The following is a 26,482-nucleotide window of genomic DNA, read 5'->3' as shown; positions in this document are numbered from 1 at the left end:
CTGTTTGGGCGCATGGGAGAGCTCGGAAGGGAAGGAGCGCCGTTTGACTTTTCAATGCAAAATTGACAGGAATTGAGATGGGACGCCATGTTGCTTTTGGAGAGCCACTGATGTGCCTAAACATTGAAACCCCCCACAAGTGACACCATTTTGGAAAGTAGACCCCCTAAGGAACTTATCTAGATGTGTTTTGAGCGCTTTGACCCACCAAGGGCTTCACAGAAGTTTATAATGCAGAGCTGTAAAAATAAAACAAAATTTTTTTCCCACAAAAATTATTTTTTTAGCCCCCAGTTTTGTATTTTCCCGAGGGTAACAGGAGAAATTGGACCCCAAAATTTGTTGTCCAATTTGTCCTGAGTGCGATGATACACCATATGTGGGGGGAACCACTGTTTGGGCGCATGGGAGGGCTCGGAAGGGAAGGAGCGCCATTTGGAATGCAGACTTAGATGGAATGGTCTGCAGGTGTCACATTGCGTTTGCAGAGCCCCTGATGTACCTAAACAGTAGAAACCCCCCACAAGTGACACCATTTTGGAAACTAGACCCCCTAAGGAACTCATCTAGATGTGTTGTGAGAGCTTTGAACCCCCAAGTGTTTCACTACAGTTTGTAACGCAGAGCCGTGAAAATAAAAAAAAAATTTTTTCCCACAAAAATTATTTTTTAGCCCCCAGTTTTGTATTTTCCCAAGGGTAACAGGACAAATTGGATGCCAAAAGTTGTTGTCCTATTTGTGCTGAATACGCTGATACCCCATATGTTGGGGTAAACCCCTGTTTGGGCACACGGGAGAGCTCGGAAGGGAAGGAGCACTGTTTTACTTTTTCAACGCAGAATTGGCTGGAATTGAGATCGGACACCATGTCGCGTTTGGAGAGCCCCTGATGTGCCTAAACAGTGGAAACCCCCGAATTATAACTGAAACCCTAATCCAAACACACCCCTAACCCTAATCCCAACCCTATTCCCAACCATAAATGTAATCCAAACCCTAACCCTAGCCCTAACCCTAACCCTAGCTCTAATGGGAAAATGGAAATAAATACATTTTTTTAATTTTTCCCTAACTAAGGGGGTGATGAAGGGGGGTTTGATTTACTTTTATAGCGGGTTTTTTAGCGGATTTTTATGATTGGCAGCCGTCACACACTGAAAGACGCTTTTTATTGCAAAAAATATTTTTTGCGTTGCCATATTTTGGTCCATGAGTCATGTGAGGTCTTGTTTTTTTTGCGGGACGAGTTGACGTTTTTATTGGTAAAATTTTCGGGCATGTGACATTTTTTGATCGCTTTTTATTCTGATTTTTGTGAGGCAGAATGACCAAAAACCAGCTATTCATGAATTTCTTTTGGGGGAGGCGTTTATACCATTCCGCGTTTGGTAAAATTGATAAAGCAGTTTTATTCTTCGGGCCAGTACGATTACAGCAACACCTCATTTATATCATTTTTTTATGTTTTGGCGCTTTTATACGATAAAAACTATTTTATAGAAAAAATAATTATTTTTGCATCGCTTTATTGTCAGGACTATAACTTTTTTATTTTTTTGCTGATGATGCTGTATGGCAGCTCGTTTTTTGTAGGACAAGATGACGTTTTCAGCGGTACCATGGTTATTTATATCTGTCTTTTTGATCGCGTGTTATTCCACTTTTTGTTCGGCGGTATGATAATAAAGCGTTGTTTTTTGCCTCGTTTTTTTTTTTTCTTACGATGTTTACTGAAGGGGTTAACTAGGGGGCCAGTATTATAGGTCGGGCCATTACGGACGTGGTGATACTAAATATGTGTACTTTTATTGTTTTTTTTTTTTATTATTTAGATAAAGAAATGTATTTATGGGAATAATATATATATATTTTTTCATTATTTAGGAATTTTTTTACTTTTTTACTTTGTCCCAGAGGGGGACATCACAGATCGGTGATCTGACAGTTTGCACAGCACTCTGTCAGTTCACCGATCTGTCTCAGAGCACTGCAGGCTTCACAGTGCCTGCTCTGAGCAGGCTCTGTGAAGCCACCTCCTTACTCATATTTTACTGATGAAGACTGTTGAGTTTGAACATTTTGATAGATGTGTTATTGTTCATAGTCACAGTTTTTTACTACAGTAGTTACTGCCCAACATACTCCCATTTTTCACATCTGACATGTCGCTTTTTGTAGTGATAATTGTGGACTTCTTCACAAAGGATAATGGGAAACAAATGGACCTCACAAATTATTTTCCAACATCTCTTGAATCCAACAATACCCTGTATACGGTTGTACACTACTGTCTGGGCACATGGCAGGGTTAAGAAGGGTAGGATCGCCATTTAGCTATTTGAATGCATATCTTGTTGGAATAGATTCCAGACACAACTTATTGGTTACCTGGCAGCTCAAAATATGGCTACCACAATCAGGCTTGGCACTATCTACTCAGCTTTGCAGATCCCAAGGATTGCCTTGATCAACATTCTTTACATGGATCTGTTCTTACACAGAGATCCCTAGGCTTGGGCCATGGTGTTACCTGCTGTTCTGTGGAGTGAGGTGGGATGACGAATAGTCAAGTAGTTGGGTAAGATACACGAGGGCAGAGAAAATACAAAATCATAAGAAGCAAGATTAAGGGGTCACAGCAGCTTAGCACAGAGGACTGAATCAGAGTAGAACAAGGCTGTATCTGGCATCTTCCTGCAATTTGCTTTGAGCTTTAGTAGGGTGGGGTGCTTTCCAATTGGCGAAAGCAGGAAGCAGATTACTCCAGATGGACAGCACACACCCATAATGCCTGACTGGATGGTACTACAGTTCACAGCAACCCTAATCTAAAGGTACCTTCACATTTAGCGATGCTGCAGCGATCCAGACAACGATCCCGATCGCTGCAGCGTCGCTGTTTGGTCGCTGGAGAGCTGTCACACAGACAGCTCTCCAGCGACCAACGATGCCGATTCCCTGGTAACCAGGGCCGCGCTTAGTAACCCGATGTTTACCCTGGTTACCAGCGTAAAAGTAAAAAAAAAAAAAAAACACTACATACTTACCTTCCGGTGTCTGTCCTCCGGCGCTCTGCTTCTCTGCACTGTGTAAGCACAGCGGCCGGAAAGCAGAGCGGTGACGCCACCGCTGTGCTCTGCTTTCCGGCTGGCCGGCACTCACAGTGCAGAGAAGCACAGCGGGGGACAGACAGCGGAAGGTAAGTATGTAGTGTTTGTTTTTTTTACGTTTATGCTGGTAACCAGGGTAAACATCGGGTTACTAAGCGCGGCCCTGCGCTTAGTAACCCGATGTTTACCCTGGTTATCAGTGAAGATATCGCTGAATCGGCGTCACACACGCCGATTCAGCGATGTCTGCAGGGAGTCCAGCGACAAAATAAAGTTCTGGACTTTCTGCGCCGACCAACGATGGCACAGCAGGATCCTGATCGCTGCTGCCTGTCAAACTGAACGATATCGCTAGCCAGGACGCTGCAACGTCACGGATCGCTAGCGATTATCGTTCAGTGTGAAGGTACCTTAAGTGGCTGAACAGAGCCTGCACCATCCAGAGCTTCTGGTTCCGATATCTCTTCCATCTCCAGTGCTGCCTGCAGAATGAATGAGACCATGCCTGGTGACAGAAGTAGAGGTGGCAGGTGCGGATCCCAGGCGAGATGGTACACACCATTTTCACAAGCCTTAATATGACAAAATGCAGAAAACCAGAGCAGTTTAAAACCTCATAAAGTGACTCCATTTTGGAAATGATAATGATTCACCCCCAGGGCAGTGGGGTACTCTGTATCGGGTCCAGTCTTGAGGGGGAATGTCACTGTGGCTGTGATCCGTTCCATGGCCCTGGGCCTCAACGTTAAAGGGGAATGGTCTTTTAAGGGAAAAGTGTCTAAAGCCTGTCGTGATGCCACCTGTGGAGTTTGGTCAATAGTGGGACCGAAGCTGCATTAAAGGAGTCCTCTAGGGGATGTTTTGGCAGCACTGATGTTACTCTTCCCACAGGTGAAGCAGGGTCCTAAGATGTAAGGCGTGGATGTTATGTGCCAGTGAATCAAGATAGGACACAAGTTGTAAGTCTTTACCTGGTTTACTGCAGTTGGCTGGCCACAGTCCAGGGCACCCGGCACAGGTGGTGGTATGGCCCGGCCAGCTCAGAGGCAATGGAGGGTCCCCTTCTCCAGGTGAGGTCCGTGAGCCTTTCCTCTAGCGCCTCTTAAAGACGAAGTCCCTGCTGCCTGAAATTTCCTACAGGGTCCTCCACTTTCCCCCTGTCCTGGGACAGGTACCTGCACAATGGGCAGTTCGAGCTGTTTTACAGGGACTCTATCATGCTCCGGGCTCCTTAGGTGCTGCTGCACCTCAGGCGAGGTGTGGGCCAATTACATACAGTTCCTGGCCCTCCAGTTCTGCTCTGTGTCCTAGAGTTCCACAAAAGTTTCGTGCTCCCGGTACCTGGTTCTGGCGCTTCGGCTCTGAGGGTGCCCGGTCACAGTTCCCCTCTGAGCCCTGTTCATAACCTTTGCTCCTTTCCTCTCCAGGTACACCACATCAACGCTCCAGGTTCTTTCTCCTTTCCCAGAGGCTGCAGCTCCTTCGTGGCTGTCAGACCTCTCTGCGTCTCTCCTAGATGTCCGTCCACTAAATTGTTCCTCTCCAACTAACCTAACTCCTCCTCCAGGTCAGGATACATATAGCTGGGGGTATCCCTGAATCCGGGTCTTGAGATCCTCCTCCTGGCCTGGATTCAGAATGTGTTGCATGTGGGTGCCTTACCTGGTGAAGAGAACTCCCTTGCCTCTGATCATGACATTACCTTCCCCGAAGGAATAGCAACATCTCTGTAGCAACTGGTTACCTGGGGTGCTACATTAACCTTCAGTGAATTAATCTATAGTAGTGACTATTTTGACTCCATAGCCACTTTCCAAAAATTAGTGTGCAGTGGATGTTGGAGAGTGAAAAATGTGAATATACCATTTTATTACTCACCACATAGTGCCCAGATTGTGCTCCACGAGACACACACCGTAAATTAAGTGGGTTCTTCTCACAATAATAATGACAACTACATGGGTCCTAATTTTGATTTGGGCACACTGAAAGGCTCAGAAGCAATGGGAAGATTTGACTTTGTGAAAGTGGATATAGATGGATTGGTTTATAAAAGTCATATTGCTATTTGAACACTTCCATTGAAGAAGAACTCGCCACCTCTCGAGGCAGACTGTTCCACTCATTGATCTCCCTCACTGTCAAAAGGTTTTTTTCTAATATCCAATCTGTGTCTCCTCCACTTCAGTTTCATCCCATTGCTTCTAGTCTTTCCTTGTGCAAATGAGAATAAATCAATAAAGCTATTTTTACATACCGTATATTCTCGAGTATAAGCCAAGCCGAGTATAAGCAGAATCACCTAATTTTACCTAAAAAAAATAAAGTGGGAAACTTATTGACTCGAGTATAAGCCGGGTATGCATTGTCCCCTCATCCCTATCCTTGTATGCGTGGATCCTCATCCTTATTCTTGTATGCAAGGCTCCTTATCCCTATCCTGGTATGATTGGCCCCCATCCCTATGCTTGTATGCATGGCCCCATCACTATTTTTGTATGCACGGCCCCATCCCTATCCTTGTATGCGAGGCTCCTCATCCCTATCCTTGTATGCAAGGCTCCTTATCCCTATCCTGGTATGATTGGCCCCCATCCCTATGCTTGTATGCACGGCCCCATACCTATCCTTGTATGCACGGCCCCATACCTATCCTTGTATGCACGGCCCCATCCCTATCCTTGTATGCACGGCCCCATCCCTATCCTTGTATGCACGGCCCCATCCCTATCCTTGTATGCATGGCCCCATTCCTATGCTTGTCTGCAAGGCTCCAGTCCTATCCTTGTATGCATGGCCCCATTCCTATGCTTGTATGCAAGGCTCCAGTCCTATACTTGTATGCATGGCCCCATCCCTATCCTTGTATGCATGGCTCCATCCCTATCCTTGTATGCATTGCCCCATTCCTATCCTTGTATGCAAGGCTCCAGTCCTATCCTTGTATGCATGCCCTCATCCCTATCCTAGTATGCATGGCTCCACCCCTATCCTTTTATGCATGGCCTCATCCCTATCCTTGTATGCACGGCCCCATCCCTATCCTTGTATGATTGGCCTCCATCAAAAAAACATAAAAAAATAAACCATTACACTTACCTTCATTCGCTCCCTCGCAGCGTCTTGTCTCGATGCCAGCAGCTGCTTTATGCTTGTAAGCATTGCATGGCAGGGACGTCATGCGCTGCTCACACGTAGAGCACAGCTTCCGGAATACTCACCGCTCCCAACGCCGGAACTATGTGTGTGGGGCAGTGAGTATTAAGTAGCGCACACAGCGTCAACTGCCAGGCGGTCATGTGTTCCGCTACTTAAGAGAAATTAATATTCAGAATGAATATTCATCTCGGTTAAGTAGCGGCACACGTGACCTCCCGGCAACTGCAGGACCGACACTGATCGAGCTTTTACAGAGAAATGAATATTCATTTCTTTTTAGCAGCGAGCATCGGAGTTAGCTGCAGCAGCCGGGTCCTACCTCTGTGACCCGATGCTCCGCTGCTGCCTCTCCCCCTCCATGTTCTGGACACCTCACTCGAGTATAAGCTGAGGGGGGTGATTTCAGCACAAAAAAATGTGCTGAAAACCTATACTTATACTCGAGTATATACATCAACTTACCATTTTTACAGACAGTTTTAGGAGAAATGTTCAAAAATATAAAGTTCATGGATATTTTATTGAAAAATAATTGGTTTTATTCTTGACAGATGACTGTACCTGGAGATCAGAGGGACAGCTGACATCTTCAATTTTAAAATCAGATGATCTTGAGATCTCACAGGATACAATTGAAGTGAATGCCATTACTCCAGCTATACTATCATCCCTTCACAGCAAAGATCTGTCATCTGATTCAGTACCGACTACTAAGGAAAATCAAAGACCCAAAAGAGGCATTAAAAAACAAACTGCTCCAAAAGCAAGGAAGTCCTTTTCATGTTCAGAATGTGGGAAATGTTTTAATAGGAAACCTCATCTTGATCGACACCAAAGAATCCACACAGGAGAAAAGCCTTTTTCCTGTTCAGAATGTGGGAAATGCTTTATCCACAAAGTGAATCTTGATAGCCACCAGAGAATCCACACAGGGGAGAAGCCTTTTTCATGTTTAGAATGTGGAAAATGTTTTGTGACGAAATCACATCTTGTTAGACACCAGAAATTCCACACAGTGGAGAAGCCTTTTTTCTGTTCAGAATGTGGAAAATGTTTTGTGACGAAATCACATCTTGTTAGACACCAGAAACTCCACACAGGGGAGAAGCCTTTTTTATGTTCAGAATGTGGAAAAAGTTTTGTGACAAAATCAGATCTTGTTAGCCACCAGAGATTCCACACAGGGGAGAAGCCTTTTTCATGTTCAGAATGTGGAAAACGTTTTGTGAAGAAATCAGACCTTGTTATACACCAGAGAACCCACACAGGAGAGAAGCCTTTTTCATGTTCAGAATGTGGGAAATGTTTTATCCAGAAATCGCATCTTTATAACCACCAGAGACTCCACACAGGGGAGAAGCCTTTTTCATGTTCAGATTGTGGAAAATGTTTTGTGACGAAAGCAGATCTTGTTAGACATCAGAAACTCCACACAGGGGAGAAGCCTTTTTTCTGTTCAGAATGTGGAAAAAGTTTTGTGACAAAATCATATCTTGTTAGGCACCAGAGACTCCACACAGGGGAGAAGCCTTTTTCATGTTCAGAATGTGGAAAACGTTTTGTGAAGAAATCAAATCTTGTTGTACACCAGAGAACCCACACAGGAGAGAAGCCTTTTTCATGTTCAAAATGTGGGAAATGTTTTATCCACAAATCGCATCTTTATAACCACCAGAGACTCCACACAGGGGAGAAGCCTTTTTCATGTTCAGAATGTGGAAAACATTTTGTGAAGAAATCAGGTCTTGTTAGACACCAGAGAACCCACACAGGAGAGAAGCCTTTTTCATGTTCAAAATGTGGGAAATGTTTTATCCAGAAATCGCATCTTGATAACCACCACAGAATCCACACAGGGGAGAAGCCTTTTTTTTGTTCAGAATGTGGAAAATGTTTTGTGAGGAAAGCAGATCTTGTTAGACACCAGAAACTCCACACAGGGGAGAAGCCTTTTTTTTGTTCAGAATGTGGAAAATGTTTTGTGACAAAAGCAGATCTTGTTAAACACCAGAGACTCCACACAGGGGAGAAGCCTTTTTCATGTTCGGAATGTGGAAAATATTTTGCAGAGAAATATCTCCTTGTTAGACACCAGAGAACCCACCCAGTGCAGAAGCCTTTTTCCTGTTCATAATGTGGAAAACGTTTTTCTGAAGAAATCAGATCTTGTTAGACACCAGAGACTCCACACAGGGGAGAAGCCTTTTTCATGTTCAGAATGTGGAAAATATTTTGTAGCCCTGCTCTATGTAGCAGAAGCAATCAGACAAGTGCAGCTTCTAGTCTCCCATGGGGACTATTGAAGCAAGTAAAAAAGTAAAAAAAAAAAATGTTTTTAAAAATATTAAGAAATAAAAATTATAAAAGTTCATATCACCCCCTCTCGCCCAAAAAAAAACAAACAAAAAAAAAACAAATATACACATATTTGGGATCACCGCATTCAGAATCGCCTGCTCTATCAATATACAGGTCCTTCTCAAAAAATTAGCATATAGTGTTAAATTTCATTATTTACCATAATGTAATGATTACAATTAAACTTTCATATATTATAGATTCATTATCCACCAACTGAAATTTGTCAGGTCTTTTATTGTTTTAATACTGATGATTTTGGCATACAACTCCTGATAACCCAAAAAACCTGTCTCAATAAATTAGCATATTTCACCCATCCAATCAAATAAAAGTGTTTTTTAATAACAAACAAAAAAACCATCAAATAATAATGTTCAGTTATGCACTCAATACTTGGTCGGGAATCCTTTGGCAGAAATGACTGCTTCAATGCGGCGTGGCATGGAGGCAATCAGCCTGTGACACTGCTGAGATGTTATGGAGGCCCAGGATGCTTCAATAGCGGCCTTAAGCTCAACCAGAGTGTTGGGTCTTGCGTCTCTCAACTTTCTCTTCACAATATCCCACAGATTCTCTATGGGGTTCAGGTCAGGAGAGTTGGCAGGCCAATTGAGCACAGTAATACCATGGTCAGTAAACCATTTACCAGTGGTTTTGGCACTGTGAGCAGGTGCCAGGTCGTGCTGAAAAAATGAAATCTTCATCACCATAAAGCATTGACCCTGCCCTTGATGAAACACAGTGGACCAACACCAGCAGCTGACATGGCACCCCACACCATCACTGACTGTGGGTACTTGACACTGGACTTCAGGCATTTTGGCATTTCCTTCTCCCCAGTCTTCCTCCAGACTCTGGCACCTTGATTTCCGAATGACATGCAAAATTTGCTTTCATCAGAAAAAAGTACTTGGGACCACTTAGCAACAGTCCAGTGCTGCTTCTCTGTAGCCCAGGTCAGGCGCTTCTGCCGCTGTTTATGGTTCAAAAGTGGCTTTACCTGGGGAATGCGGCACCTGTAGCCCATTTCCTGCACACGCCTGTGCACGGTGGCTCTGGATGTTTCCACACCAGACTCAGTCCACTGCTTCCTCAGGTTCCCCAAGGTCTGGAATCGGTCCTTCTCCACAATCTTCCTCAGGGTCCGGTCTCCTCTTCTCGTTGTACAGCGTTTTCTGCCACATTGTTTCCTTCCAACAGACTTACCATTGAGGTGCCTTGATACAGCACTCTGGGAACAGCCTATTTGTTGAGAAATTTCTTTCTGGGTCTTACCCTCTTGCTTGAGGGTGTCAATGATGGCCTTCTTGACATCTGTCAGGTCGCTAGTCTTACCCATGATGGGGGTTTTGAGTAATGAACCCGACAGGGAGTTTATATAAGCCTCAGGTATCTTTTGCATGTGTTTAGAGTTAATTAGTTGATTCAGAAGATTAGGATAATAGGTCGTTTAGAGAACCTTTTCTTGATATGCTAATTTATTGAGACAGGTTTTTTGGGTTATCAGGAGTTGTATGCCAAAATCATCAGTATTAAAACAATAAAAGACCTGACAAATTTCAGTTGGTGGATAATGAATCTATAATATATGAAAGTTTAATTGTAATCATTACATTATGGTAAATAATGAAATTTAACACTATATGCTAATTTTTTGAGAAGGACCTGTATAAAAAGAATTTATCCAATCAGTAAACGGTGTAGCGAGAAAAAAAATTGAACCGTCAGAATTGTTTTTTTGGTCGCTGCAATATTGCAATTAAATGCAATCAAAAGATCGTATGTACACCAAAATGGTAACAATAAAAACGGTGCGCAAAAAATAAGCTCTCATCCAGCCCCAGGTCCCGAAAAATGGAGACACTATGGGTCTCGGAAAATGGCAACTTTTTTTTTTTTTTTTTTATTAACTTTGGAATTTTTTTTCACCACTTAAATAAAAAAGTTTAGTGTCTGTGAGCTTGTAATGACCTGGAGAATAATAATGTCAGGTCAGTTTTAGCATTTAGTGAACATGGTAAAAAATTAAAATAAAAAAAAACTGTTGTGGAATTGCACTTTTCTTGCAATTTCACCGCATTTGGATTTTTTTTTCCCCATTTTCCCTTACATGGTGTGATAAAATAAATGGTGCCTTTCAAAAGTACAAATTGTCCTGCAAAAAACAAGCCCTCACATGGCCATATTGACGAAAAAATTAAAAAACTATGGCTGTGTGAAGAAGGGGAGCAAAAAATGGAAACTCAAAAACAGAAATAACCCTGGTTCTGAAGGGGTTAAATAGATCAATCATGAGGAATAAGAAGGGGTTTTCCTAGTAGTGGACAACCCTTTTAAACATCTAAAATCCCACACAGATAGCAGTCATTATTAGCGATGAGTGAGCACTAAAGTATTTGAGTCAACAGGTCGCATGCTCAGCAGACTTTTCCAGGAAGACTGAGGGGGCAGGAAAATTGCTAAAATGGATGAAAACAGCACTAAATTGGAATGAGAACAGCATGGGGAAGATGGCTGGATGCATCTCTGACTCCCGGGTCACTTTTGGGATCAATGTTGTCGGAGTATTACGCCACTTTTAAGGAGTGACAACAAAACATCCAAAACCGAAAATAAAATGTACAGGGGGATTGGCACCTACACACGTCCGTCATTAACGGACAGGTGACGTCACCATTCAGTCACACCCCCCCCCCCCTTCCCGCAGGAAACTACCACGCAAGTCCGACCACCCTTTACAGGACCACACGTGCACCTGTAAGTGCCTCTCAGCGCAGCAATCTAACTTTTACTGTTCATTTATTTCTCGGTTTTAAGGCAGTTTTACACACCACACCTGTTTGGATTGCCTGCTGCTTTGGCTTCAGGCACATTGTGACTAGCGCCATTGTGATTTGCTGGTTCAGCATTTGCATTACGAAAATAAAATGTGTTTTACAAGTAAAAACATTTGTTCTTGTATATAAGGCAATTTAAAAAAGAGAAAAAATAAGCTTCCTTCACCCCTTAGTTTGTGTTGACACATAGCCTCTTTGCTGCATTTTTCCATTTTCTCATTGCTTTCAATGGTGAAAAAAACATTCATTGTAAATGTAATTTTAATACCTTATCTGAACATGTGGTGTGTGACATAGTGAGACACATCCTGTTTACTTTATAAAGGGACTCTGAATATCACAAATCCTATGCGGACAATGCAAGAACTTCCAAAAATGAGTAGGAAGAGGGACTCTGATACACCCTGTATTACACATAAAGGAGGGTCTCATAAACATTCTTTTAAAATTGTTAGGAAGTGGGACTTCTAGACTCATAAAGTTTATGCACGGTGCAATTACCGGAAAACTAAATAAGTATTATGAATATTCGCGCTGATACACCTTGGCAAAAATTGAAAATTGACTGGTGAACAGTGTGAGCTAGCTTTGGGCCTTGTACCTGGCCAGTCAGTTTGGTAACAGGTTAAAAAATAAAAAAGAAACATTCACCTTCCGAGGGCCCCTTGTAGTCTTGTCGCCTGTGTGCGGTGCACGCGGCAGCTTCCGTTCCCAGGGTTGGTATGAGCACAGGACCTGTAATGACGTTGCGGTCACATGACCGTGACGTCATGGGAGGTCCTTCTCGCATAGCATCCTTGGCACCGGAACCTGCCGCTTGCACTACTGAGGACAGGACGCGAAGTCGGAGGGTGAGAATAACTTTTTTTTTAATTATTATTATTATTTGTAACATTAGATCTTTTTACTATTGATGCTGCATACGCAGCATCAATAGTAAAAAGTTGGTCACACAGGGTTAATAGCTGAGTAACCAGAGTGCGTTACACCGCGCTCCACTAACGCTGGCATTAACCCTGTGTGAGGGCTGACTGGATGACTGGAGGAGAGTATGGAGCGGGCACTGACTGCGGGGAGGAAAGAGCGACCGTATTGCCGCCGGACTGTGGCCGTCGCTGACTGGTCTTGGGCGTTTTGCCACGACCAATCAGCAACTTGGATTCCATGACAGACAGAGGCCGCGACCACTGAATATTCGTGACAGACGGAAAGACAGACAGAAGGACAAAAAGATGGAAGTGACCCTTAGACAATTATATAGTAGATAAAGAACAATGTAAATATACAGATCAGAGCAATAAAAGTATCGTACAAAATCTGGAAATATTGATAGGAACTCCTAATTACATGCAAAATTCAAAAAACTACTGTCTACAAAATACAAAAAGCATTTATTAAATAAATAACACCGATAAAGTCCGACCAGAGGATTCAAGTTCTTAAGGCTAATAAGCCGTATAATGAAGTATATGTATGTCTTAAAAAACCTCTAGTCAGATCAATTAGCCCAAGATTGATCCTCACCCATATTGGTGGCAGTGTGGAAGAGGGGCTGGCAGTCCGCTTCCACACTGCGACCATTATGGGTGAGGATCAATCTTGGGCTCATCTATCTGATTAGCGTTTTTTTAAGACCTACATATACTTCATTATAAGGCTTACTAGCCTTAAGAACTTGAATCCTCTGGTCGGACTTTCAGTGTGGTTTTCTGGACTCTACCTGTGTCCTTCTTGCTTTTTATACCCATGTGATGGTTATATGTATTTAATTGTACTTTTGTAACTTTGACTTTATTATGTGACATTGCTATTTAATAAATGCTTTTTTGTATTTTGTAGACAGTAGTTTTGACTCCATATTTTTTGAATTTCACAATAAAGAACAATGCATATTCATTATGCTGCACAGAGTGTATAAATGGTAGATGTTGGTACGGTAAAAGCAGTATTAGTCTGACTGCTACCGTATAGAATATGGCTCCGTCTCAGCACTGAAGGATCAAATGTCTTCCTTGGATTGTTGCCTGCCAGGCAATTGCACAAGAGAAATAGCGGAGAGCTGCCCCGGCCAGTGCCAGCAAATCTCTGTTCAGTATCTTCTAAGATCAGCGGTGGGTCCCGTCACAGTGCCTCGGTGCTGCGCCTCGATACTGCGATCGCTGTGGCTAGTGCAGGTTCCGACGCTTCTCAGTTCCTGTGTACTCCACGTGCCGGTAAGGTAATTGCTGCGGCTGGAGCAGGGCCTGTGTGATGTGTTAGACCAGTTGATGTCTGCGTGACTTGGAAGAGGTATGGAACATAGTAATGACCATTCAAACCAATGCATTTCGGATAACAGGACACCTTTCTCTAAACATTTTGTTGGAAAACATGGGGGTCTGGCACGGGATATGGTGACTTGAAACATCTATCTTTAATAGACCCCGTGCATCATAATGAATATGCATTGTTCTTTATTGTGTATAATTGCATAACTTTTTCTTGTGGAAATAGGGGTTAATGAGTACAGCCCTTTCATCTAACAGTACCTACCAGTATTTATATGCATGAACAACTAACTGGACATCTTTCACAATTAAAATAGTGTGAATAGGCGCAAGGTCTACAGTATTTTAATCCAGTTCACTTCCCCTTTATCCACACTGCCCACAGATCATTCTATATGTTATACTATCTTATGGGTCCTCTTTGTACTGACTGGTGTGAACAGGCACAAGGCCCAAAGCTAGCTCTAAAAGGCCCAAAGCTAGCTCACACTGTTCACCAGTCATTTTTCAATTTTACCAAGGTGTATCAGCGCGAATATTCATAATACATATCTAATTAGTTATTTGCCTGTTTTGTGGTTTAATAAAGAATTGACACATTGTTTTATCCTCATCCTGTGTTGTCTGAGTAGTATTGTGCACACGATAAAAAGAGAGCGGGCATTCAGTGGGATGAGCTCTGGTCCATGCGATTTCGGCTAGCGGACTAGAGCACCCGCTGACCCCAATGTCTCTACAGAGGGACTGCAATACACTATGGGAGACTGTGAGGGACAAAGTAAATGTCTCTCCACTCCTGAAATTTACCCCCACCCTTGGCATTCATTCTCCAGGATCATTGTTTTACCTTTAATTAACTCAAGCTCTTTGAAGCTCTTGACACAATGGTGTGAAATCTTCTGCAGCTGCCAGCCAGCTGGCCCCTTTGTGTGACTAAGCACATGGTACAACAAGTCACAGCAAGCTCTGAGGTATTGAATCTGGAAAATGATTTATAATAGCAGAATGAAATATCTCTGAGACTAGCCAAGCACATAATCTGAATCATCGTTCCTTTCTTCACGCGCCCATATTATTTAGCCACATGTAGCACTCTGGATTATGGAGTTATAAAGCATAGCTAACAGGAATTACATACGGTAGGCAAATTTAGTCTCTATGCACAGATAACATCCAGCGGAATCTAGTGGCGGTACAACCAACCCATTCAGAGCCTTGGCCGCAAAGTTATGTGCCAGCCACCATTCTCGACAGATCATCATGTTCTCAGAGATGGGAGGAGAGAGGCTGCACCACCCAGGGGTGGGAGCAAATGTGTGAGGTAGCAGCCTAGGAGAAATAAGGTAGCCCCTCATTTTAGGCTTAGTTTTTCTGATGGCCGGAGGATACATTAGCTGACGTAGCCCAAAAAGCTTTTTACTAAGATTTGGACCTGTGATCCATCAGCGCCTTCCTGTGGTCACATGCTACATAGCACGGTAATTGCAACCTATCTATACCCTATCTTTGTACTACACTCCTGACTGTATATATTTGCTCTTGTATATATAACTGTAGTTTCTAGTGCTCCTCATCAGCGATTAAATATAAAATTAATCTTGGGCTGCTCTTTTATCTCTATCCACGAATCCCCACGTCCTCACACTCAGTTGGCCCGATATAAGCCTGCTGTCGGAAGGGGCTTACTTCAAATGAGGAACTAGTGGCAGAATACCATACTGTTTTAGTGAGGAACTCTGGCAACGACGTCCTGGAGGTTTAGATATATATCCCCAGCCTGGACTAGTGATATATTTTCTCCCTCACTAACTCGTATCTATAATGGTATCCTTTCCAGCGACTATCTGCCTTCGGTTCAGTTCCCTGACTGACCTGAGGCAGATGGTGGCGCCAGAGACCTGATCCCTGCTGGGTCCTTCTCTCCTTCTCTCCCCTCCGCCGTGGTGAGCGAAGTTGACCCGCCCCCTTCCCCTGTGAGATCCCTTACAAAGACACTTAGAGGATGACGTCGGTATAATTTTTTTGCCAATTTTATAAAGATTGTGATGGATCCCTCTCCCATGACTACCTCCTTGGGCCACGTTACATTTTGCTGCATTGTGAATATCTGTCTACAGATGACCACAAACAGCCTACATTTGTCCAAGAATTCATGGAAACAGCTGTTATGACTGTGGAGGAGATTTATGTGACCAGAAGGAAAACTGATTTCCATTAGATGATACTGACATGAGACAATGAGAAATAGAACAAGATGGGAAAAAGCAAGAACTTAACTTGAATGAAAGAAAGAATTTTCAAAACAGTGGGACTCCTAGACTGCTAAAGCCTATGAACTATGTACAAGGGCTGCCAAAAAAATAGAGGGAGAGACTGCAATATATGTATGTAATTTTATATCTGCGCTAGATTCAATCCCTCCCTTGTTATATGAACAAGTAGCAAAATAGCACTTAGTTTATAGTCAATAATGGTGATCTAGTCCTGTACAAGGATAATGGATAAGAAAGCGTGCTTCGCCTATTCAATCCCCTGCAGCTGTAGTAAAAAATATAAAAGAAATCTAATAAATGTGTAAATGTCTATTAAAAAGTATCACATGAGGACCATAAAACACCTGCTTACAGTATGACTAAGGTGAATTTACCTGATGCGCCTAGGCATATGATTCACTCTCTTCTGATCCTTTGATGTTACCATTCCAAAAATCCGTATTAGGAGGTCATAAATATCTCCTTGCGGTGTAAGGACTGTGGGCGCTGCCCCGGCCGGCGGCAGAACACCCCTAAGTAGTTGCCAACGTGGAGTAAATGAACGCTGCGCTTGTGTAGCCACTCGGTTTACTGTAGGTACAGGACCTTGCGTGATTGCTCACGTGACTGGATAAGGAGAGCGCGGTGGACCAATTCCTATGCGTTTTGGAGTAGACATATTCCTTCCTCAGGGATGGTCCATAGAAGGATGTCTGTACCTATATCTCCAGCAGCGATCACCTGACCTATTTATGTATTGAATGCAAACAGCTCAATTTCGCTGTTGAGACAATTAGGCATCAAAGTGTCCAATTCAAATATCATCTCGCTTTCTTCCCTTGACATTTGCTGAATATAATTACCTTTTCTCCAGCTTTTATGAACTAGTTTCAAGCCAGTGATAATGGTACCTTTTATTGAACATCCATGATGAGTCACACAATGTTTTGATAATGGAGGGCCTAGAAATTTATTGTTAATGTTCCGTAGATGTTCTTTTATTACATGAAGGGGACGTTTCGTTCTCCCTGTATCTAGTTTATCACAAGTGAACTTAATTGAATAAATGACTCCTTCTGTATTGCATGATATATAGTCTTTAATTGACCAGTCCATAGTACCATTAGAGATCGAGAATTTTTTTTTGTCTTAAGTTGCTTGCAAGGTTTGCATTTTAAGCATGGATAAAAGCCTGAGCACTTGTAATGAAAAGAATGTTATTGGAACATGAAGGTTTGGGACAGTAGGAGCTATTTTATTGCCCAGATTCTTGGCCTTTTAATAGATAAATCTTGGACGTTCCGGTAACTTTTCCCCAATGATCTTGTCCTCCTTTAAAATATCCCAATGTCTATTTACTATCTTTCTAAGGAGGTGAGTATTTGCATTAAATTGCGTGATGATTGGAACATCTTGGAAAAGAACAGATGTAGCCCGAATAAAGGACTTTTGGTTTTAACTTGCAGCAGCAAGGATTGTAAGGCAATAAACCCTGCATATATGCCTCTAATGCTAAACTATCCCTGATCCAGCAGCTTGCCCTACAATAATATAGCCTCCTCATAAAGCCTAAACACTAAGGGTATGTGTCCACTTTCAGGATGGCCGGCGGTATCGCCGGAGCGGCTTAGCTGCTCTGCGCTAAGCCCCGCCCCCTTTCTGGGACGCGATGATGCCGGATGTGTTCATAGCACACATCCGGCATCATCGCTCCCCACCATAGGGCCCTGTGCTATATCTTGCGGCGACGCAGCATCGCCGCAAGATATGCGGACATGCTGCGATCTGAAAAGACGCGCAGCATGTCCGGAGTCGCAGGGCCGCCGCGTGCGTGTTACCACGCATAGTGGACAATCAATATGAAAGTCTCGCACTCAACTTCAGTTTCTTGGATTAATGAATTTTATTGGTGCAAGGTAGCACTGGAAACGTTTCAGCTCACATGGAGCTTTCATCAGTCACGTGCTGAGCCATACATGTATGGACGGACAAATCTTAAGTTGGTGAAGAGATGGTCCTTGATGTAGCCAAAAACCGTAGGAGAATTGAACAATCGTTCTGTGTTTTAGAGTCAAAAATTATAGAATCTTGTATAAATAAATAGATATAACTGGAGAGGGTGGGCCCGATGGCGACCAACAGGAAAGAAGGGGCTCCGCGTCTCAGAGGTGGCGACCCAGCTCCAGGCGGCTCGACATTATAGCCCCTGTTCCGCCCATGCCAGATTGGAGGCCACTTCCTCCCTCCGTGGACACTATAAATATAAGCCTCTGTTCCACGTATGATCAGATTGGAAGCTACCACCTTCCTCCACAGTCTTTACAATTATAAGCCCCTTCTTTCCTGTTGGTCGCCATCGGGCCCACCCTCTCCAGTTATATCTATTTATTTATACAAGATTCTATAATTTTTGACTCTAAAACACAGAACGATTGTTCAATTCTCCTACGGTTTTTGGCTACATCAAGGACCATCTCTTCACCAACTTAAGATTTGTCCGTCCATACATGTATGGCTCAGCACGTGACTGATGAAAGCTCCATGTGAGCTGAAACGTTTCCAGTGCTACCTTGCACCAATAAAATTCATTAATCCAAGAAACTGAAGTTGAGTGCGAGACTTTCATATTGATTGCTGATGGTTTGGGAACCTAGTCTCTGCACCACATATATAGCAGTGCACACGGTGTTTATTTGACCACGCATAGTGGAGACGGGATTTCATTCAATCCCCTCCACTATGCTGTAACATCTGGACGCTGCGTGTCTGACGCTGCGGCTCTATGCAGCGTCAGACACGCAGCGTTTCCTGCACGTGGACACATACCCTAAGTGCAAGAGCTGCCAAAAATTAGGACCAGTAAAATAACTTGCAAGAACAAGGAGCGCAGATAGTGTTTTATCTCACAAATTATAGAAGATTTACCTGTAAAATTAACTGCTCACCTGATGTAGAATATTCACAAGCATAAATTGTTGGCTGCCGCAGATCCACTGGTCGGCATGCGACCGTAGCTAAATTGCAGAATAGTACTATATAACACAGCCCACACAGTATATAGCAGCCACGCAGTATCTAACACAGGCGACGTAGTATGTAGCACAGCCCACGCAGTATAAAACACAGCCCACGTACTATATAACAGCCCACGCAGTATATAGCAGCCATGCAGTATCTAACACAGGCGACGTAGTATGTAGCACAGCCCACGCAGTATAAAACACAGCCCACGTATTATATAACACAGCCCACGCAGTATACAGCAGCCACGCAGTATCTAACACAGGCGACGTAGTATATAGCACAGCCCACGCAGTATAAAACACAGCCCACGTACTATATAACACAGCCCATGCAGTATATAGCAGCCATGCAGTATCTAACACAGGCGACTTAGTATATATATCAGCTTTGAAAAAGAACACACTGTTCGAAACTCGTAGCCTGCTGCTACCCATTCTCCTGTGAACCATGTGATTGGACTTTGGATTTTATTCTCAATAAAATTTCGATATTTTTGGAAGCTGGATTTTCCCTTTTTTTGTTTGCCTTATCGTTCCACGTGATGATTGCACGGTATCCCCCATAGTTTGTAAGCTTGCGAGCAGGGCCCTCACTCCTCCTGGTATCTGTTTTGAACTGTATTTCTGTTATGCTGTAATGTCTATTGTCTGTACAAGTCCCCTCTATAATTTGTAAAGCGCTGCGGAATATGTTGGCGCTATATAAATAAAATTATTATTATTATTATTTATCCGGGCTTCCCCACAATACATGCCTATTAGGTGAGCTGGTTTTCCACATTTTCTTTTTTCTCTTGACGTAGTATATAACACAGGCCACGCAGTATATAACACAGGGCACGTAGTATATAGCACAGCCCACGCAGTATATAACACAGGGCACATAGTATATAGCAGCCACGCAGTATATAACACAGCCCACATAGTATATAGCAGTGTGGGCATCATATCCCTGTTAAAAAAAATTAATTAAAATAAAGTTACATACTCACCCGCCGGGATACAGCGAAGCTCTGGCGATGCGCACGCGGCTGCCGCCATCTTCCGTTCCCAGGATGCATTACGACATTACCCAGATGACTTAGCGGTCTCGTGAGACCACTAAGTCTTCTGGGTAATTTCACAATGCATCTCTGGGAACGGAAGATGGCGGCAGGCGCGAGCGCATCGTCGGACGACGGAAGGTGAGAATAGCAGGTTTTTTGTTTTTTTATTATTTTTAACATTACATCTTTTTACTATTGAGGCTGTATAGGCAGCATCAATAGTAAAAAGTTGGGGACACACAGGGTTAATAGCAGCGGTAGCGGAGTGCGTTACCCGCAGCATAACGCGGTCCGTTACCGCTGGCATTAACCCTTTGTGAGCGGTGACTGGAGGGGAGTATGCAAACAACCGGTACTGTGATGGGAACTCTGGTAGCATGTATGAGTCGCCCACCAGGGCTGTGGGGTACTCGGTACCGGGTCTGGTCGTAATTAAAGGGGTGGTCATGGTGGCAGCGACCCGATCTGTGGCCCTGGGTGCCCAAGTTAAGGGTAAAGTCTTAAAAGGGATTATAGGAATAAAGTTTGTGTTCGTGACGCCACCTTTGGTTCTCGGTCAGAAGGGACTGACGCTGCTTAAAGGGGTCCCCTGGGGCGATGTTACTGCAGCAAAGATGGTGACGCTTCCCACAGGTGAAGCGGGATCCCCAGGGTTTCCGGTGTGTTTGGCAGGGATGGTGAATGCCGGCAAATAAATGAAGGACAATGGGTTGCAGTCTTTACCTGGTTTATTGATGTTGCATTTAGCCTCAGTCCAGGGTACCGGCAACTGGTGTCAATAAAGTCCAGGCAGCCCAGAAACAAGTGGGAATTCCTTTGACAGGTCAGTTTGGGAGCCTTCCACTTTGTTCTGGTTTCTGGTCCCTTAGTAAATGTGGTTGTCTGACAAGGTACCCTTTTTCTCCTATCCTGGGACAGTACCTGCATGGTTGGCAACTTGAGCCGTTCCCTTGGGGTCTCTGTACACAGTGACTCCGGGCTCTGAATGCTGCTGTACCTCAGGTGTTATTTCGTCAAGTCACTGTTAGCTTCTTGCCCTCAGGTTCTGCTGTGGGACTGATTTCTGTGCTCTGGCCCTAGAGGAGGCCCAATCGCAGCCCTCCTCTAGCTCCTGATCACTCCTCTGCTCCTTCTCTGTCTCTTGTCTGCACCAGACTGTCTAACTCCTCCTCCAGACCAGGATGTATGTAGGGAAGCTCCCCTTAAACCGGCTTTAGAGCTCCCCCTTCTGGCCTGAAGTCAAAATATGTTGTATGTAAGATTACCTGCCAAAGGGATCCCTCCTGTCTCCAGACATGATGTCACTTTCCCAGAGAGGAAGGCAGCACCACCGTGGTGCATGTGGCACCCCAGGAGTTCAGGTACGTTTGCTAATCTTTTTTTGGCAGTTTTCGAAGAGAAATGTCTGTTCTGATCAAAACAGTTTTTTGAAACACATCAAATTATATATGCAATTTGTGGGTGACATGTTCATGGTGTGGCATAAAAGCAGGGAGGATTTCCAGGGATTTGTGGAGTTTCTCATTCTATCCAACACCATGAACATGAAATTCACTTCCAATTTTGGAGGTTTATCCCTTGAGTTTTTGGATGTACAAATCAGGGTACAATCACCACGGAAGTTTATCGCAAGCCTACCTCAACGAACTCCCTTCTACATCCTAATAGTACGCATCCCCTGCATGTAAAAAAGTCATTACCTTTTAGTCAGTTTCTCAGACTTAAGAGGGTGAATAATAATGTTGAAGGTTTCAAAAAACAATCTGCTGTGATATATGATAGGATTAGGGAAAGGGGTATCCCAAAGAATTATTAGATACAGGCTTAGAAAGATAAGATAATTTGGAGGATTTAACACATGATGGTAGGAGGAGAAAGAAAAATTCCAATGATAGATTTGTATTTTGCTTCAAGTATGGTCTAATGGACAGACAGATTCGTACGACTATTAGGAAAAATTGGCATATCTTGGAACGAGATTCAGATATAGCAGAAATGGCCAATAGGGGACCATTGGTTACTTGTAGGAGAAATACGAGTCTGCGAGATGTACTCCTTCATAATCGCATGAGGGCTGATAAAAAAGACTGGATGGGTATGGGCACTCATAAGGCTGGGTTCACACTGCGCTGTGTGAACCCGTTTAACGGACTACGTTACACCGCGGCATAGCGCGGTGTAACATAGTCCGTTAACGCCGCCATTACTTTCAATGGCGAGCGCATCGCTATCACACGCCCACAATGGGGGAGGACCCTATTTGCTATAGGGTATTTGTTCTGCCTTGTCACTTCCCAGTACCAACAGGACCCGTAGAATCAAAATGGCCGTCGTCTGATTTTTTTCTTCCCTTTCTACACCCCTCTGCTCAAGATCTTTTAAATCGTCACAATAAAGATTAGATTTTAGAAACGGTGAGTGCCACCCTTTTTTCTCTTCAGTATATGGATTTATGCAATTGCTTACAGACAGGGTTTGGCACCCGTGAATCCGAAAGGGCGGTGTATTTGATGTGGTAATCACACACGGTGTATATTTGGGCTCGGGTGTTGCAGCGGTGTAGGATTCTTTCCTCTATAGTATTGATTTGGTAGGTGTTAGTACTTTTCAGTCAAAGCAACTAAACACATTGCTGGGTTAAATAAAATCACTTTGCAAACTCCTCATTCTACACTAAAACTTCTGTTTGAGAGCAAAATCCCAGGTAGTGTCACATCAGAGATTTACTGATTGGTTATTGTCATTGTCTGACAAACAAATTGAGGTAGATTCAGTAGTGTAGCTACCGGGGCAGAGGGTGTGGGCGCTGCGCGTGCCGATACAGTTACATTGTGCGGCACAGCAGGGAGAATCGATCTCCCTGCTCTGCTGCCCGGCCGCTATGGGCCCCTGAGCAGGCGGGGGGCCCGGTGCCAGCAGTGGGCCCCCCGCCGTCATCGGCAGATCAGCTGTACTGGCATGTAGCCGATACAGCTGATCGCAATGATGGGAGAAGGAGTGCTACGCTCCTCCCATCATCCCTGTCAGTGCCGGCATCTGACGTCGCCAACACTGACAGCGGGTGGGATTACGTCACTGCCCGGCGCCCGCTGTCAGGAGATCAGTGGGAGCAGTGCAGGAACCAGGAAGAAGAGAGGTGAGTATTTCTTTATTTTTTTAATAGGTGCTGCTGCCTTATTGCAGGGTCTGCCTATGGGTGGGGGTTTGCCTATGGGGGGCTGCCTTATTACAGGGTCTGCCTATGGGGGTGCTGCCTTATTACAGGGTCTGCCTATAGGGGTGCCTTATTTCAGGGTCTGACTATAGAGGTGCTGCCTTATTACAGGGTCTGCCTATAGGGGTGCTTCCTTATTACAGGGTCTGTCTATGGGGGGCTGCCTTATTACAGGGTCTGACTGTGGGGGCTGCATTATTTCAGGGTCTGACTATAGGGGTGCTGCCTTATTACAGGTTCTGCTTATAGGGGTGCTGCCTTATTACAGGGTCTGACTATGGGGGCTGCCTTATTACAGGGTCTGACTGTAGGGGGGCTGCCTCATTACAGGGTCTGACTATGGGGGCTGCCTTATTACAGGGTCTGCCTATAGGGGTGCTTTATTTCAGGGTCTGACTATAGGGGTGCTGCCTTATTACAGGGTCTGCCTATAGGGGTGATGCCTTATTACAGGGTCTGCCTATAGGGGTGCTGCCTTTATTACAGGGTCTGTCTATGGGGGGCTGCCTTATTGCAAGGTCTGACTATAGGGGTGCTGCCTTATTACAGGGTCTGACTATAGGGGTGCTGCCTTATTACAGGGTCTGACTATAGGGGGCTGCCTTATTACAGGGTCTGCCTATGGAGGGCTGCCTTATTACAGTGTCTGCATATGGGGGCTGCCGTATGCTATAGAGTCTGTCTATGGCGAGTGCATTATACTATATTGTGGACTATTTGGTGCATTATGCTACTGTATATGGAGGATATCTAGGGGGCCATCATACAATATGGAGATTACAGTGTGGGGGTCATTATACATTGTTCAAGCCATCAAACAGTTTGGGGGCTACTAAGAAGTCAGTATACTGTGTGGGTGCATTATACTGTGTATAAGAGAGCATTATGCTGTGTATAGGGGAGCTGTACAGGGGGAGACTCGGTACTTTATTAAATGTAAAGTGGGCACTTATTGTTATAGGGGAACTCAGGTTACTGTTGCCATCAAAGGGGCACACAGAGCATTATTACTTTCTAGGGGCAAAATATGGGCACTGTTTTCTAAGGCACTTGCACCTGGCATTACTATATTGTAGAGCGTTGCTTTAGAATCTAGAGGGCACAGAGAACCAGTAATAGGGACACATATGGCAGCAGTGCCTCAGTATTGGGGTATCAGGGGCAGTAATAGGGACAAATACAGCAGCAGCGGCTCAGTATTGGGGTATCAGGTGGAATAATAGGGACACATACAGCAGCAGCGGCTCAGTATTGGGGTATCAGCAGGATGAGGAGATTGTGCAGGTTGGGAATAGATGGTGATGGGGCTGGAATATGATAAGTGAAATGGGTCTTTGTTGTATTCTCTGCAGGTGAGTCGTTGCTGGAAGAAGTTGTCATGTCAGTCTTGGCCAGATGGAAAAGACAGGAAAAATGAACGATTCCATCAGAAAGGACTTCAGCGGTAAGTCATTATCTGTAACTGTGCTGTGATCTGTTATATGTTCTGTAGGGCTGGTATCTACCACTGACAATATGGCGGTAATATCCATATTGGTCTTTATATAGAGATTATCTTCAGCAACAGCGCGGTCATCTGCTGGGGTTCTCCACTATTAGGGTGCGTCATCTAGTTGTAATCAAGGTTACCTGCCTAGGGGCCCACTCAGAAGCTTTGCCCCCCATGGACCAAAACCCTAGCTATGCCTCTGGGTAGATTATAAGGCCAAATATGTTCTTCCTCTGTTGATACAATATGAAGGGCAAACTCTTGATTGTCTACAGTATTTTCAGGATCCTAGTCCATCGCTTTTCAGACAGAAGGCAATAGATGAAACAATTTTTGTAGATGGTTCCAGATTCTATTCAGATGGGCACCATTATTCAGGATATGCCATTTTTTATCTCAAAAGAGGACAGGTTGTGAAACCCAAATTGCTGCGTCATTTTTCAGCTCAAAGGGCAGAGCTAGAAGCGGTAAAAAATGGTACTACAGGTGAACAAAGCTGATATCCGTGTCCCATTGTAATCTACAGTGATAGCTCTTCACTGGTCCCCATTCCCTCAGTTTATTTAGTTTAAATTACTAATACTGACCTACAAAGCCATCCATAACCTGTCTCCTCCATATATCTCTGAACTAATCTCCCGATATCTTCCCTTGCGTAATTTCCTGTCCTCCCAAGATCTCCTCTCCTCCACACTTTTTCGCTCCTCACCCAACCGCCTCCAAGACTTCTCCGGAATATCCCCCATCCTCTGGCATTCTTTGCCCCAACATGTCCGACTATCTTTCTTTCTTTCAATTTTCTTTTTATTGAAGTTTTAATAATTACAGACAAGTAGAACATCAAGAACTACGAATGAGCATATCAAAGTGCAAAAGAACATGTGACAAGTTAGCGATATAAACTCAGGCCAACTGACACTAATAAGTCCATATACTTTTAAAGAAAATGAGTCTAACAACTCGTTCAAAATTGTTAATACGGGAGTAGCTTTATAGATTTAGAAAGAAGGTATAGGGGGGAACAGAGAGAGATAGAGGTAAGATAGGGGGTGGGGGTGGGTGGGAGGGGTGGATTAGGATGACACCTTGAGGATTGAATGGTTTAATATGCTATTGCAAAGTAAAAAGTATTTTGGGTTCTGAATTGGATCCATGAATTCCAAGTGTTATAGAACTTATCAGTGGTATGATTTACTCTTGCAGCTAATTCTTCTATGTGGAACAATTGCTCAATTTTGGAGTAAAGCTGGCTGGAGGTGGGTATGTTCTTAGTATTCCAATATGACGGAATTAAAGATTTCCCAGCCGCTATAATGAATTGAGCCATTTTAGAGATGTTCTTTTCATTTGGCCAAAGAGGAAGATTTAAAAGGACATTTTCCGGTTTCAGAGTTGTCTGTTTTCCCAAGACCTTATATATAATAGAGTTAATCTCACTCCAAATTGGAGTAAGTTGCGAGCAGGACCACCACATGTGTATGTAGGAACCATCTGCTACTTCACATCTCCAACAGTTGGTATTTATATTGCAATGCCATCTCTGGGTGAGTTTGGGCGTTATATACCATCTGGAGATAATTTTATACGAATTTTCCTGAATCCGCACACATGTAGATGGACCATGCGAGTTTCTATATATATATTTAGTTTGTGTTTCAGAGAAGGAGGTACCTATGTCTTTTTCCCATCTAGCCAAATAAGCACGTTTCAATGGTGTATCAAT

At 43.8% G+C, this 26,482-nt stretch overlaps 1 protein-coding gene across 1 annotated transcript in view; it reads left to right on the top strand.

Annotated features, from left to right (window-relative positions):
• LOC138663381 (zinc finger protein 432-like) overlaps window positions 1-8,659 on the top strand; it is a 53,759-nt gene extending 45,100 nt beyond the window's left edge. The window contains exon 7 of the mRNA XM_069749558.1: window positions 6,822-8,659. Within this exon, the coding sequence (XP_069605659.1) occupies window positions 6,822-8,404 (1,583 nt within the window). The 3' untranslated portion in view covers window positions 8,405-8,659. The remainder of the gene's footprint in view (window positions 1-6,821) is intronic.
• The last annotated feature ends 17,823 nt before the right edge of the window (window positions 8,660-26,482 follow it).

The sequence above is a fragment of the Ranitomeya imitator genome, chromosome 2, assembly GCF_032444005.1.
Source record: "Ranitomeya imitator isolate aRanImi1 chromosome 2, aRanImi1.pri, whole genome shotgun sequence".
In the NCBI taxonomy this organism is placed as follows: domain Eukaryota; kingdom Metazoa; phylum Chordata; class Amphibia; order Anura; family Dendrobatidae; genus Ranitomeya; species Ranitomeya imitator.
Note: the sequence above shows the minus strand (reverse complement) of the source record. Positions and strands in the feature narration are given on the sequence as shown.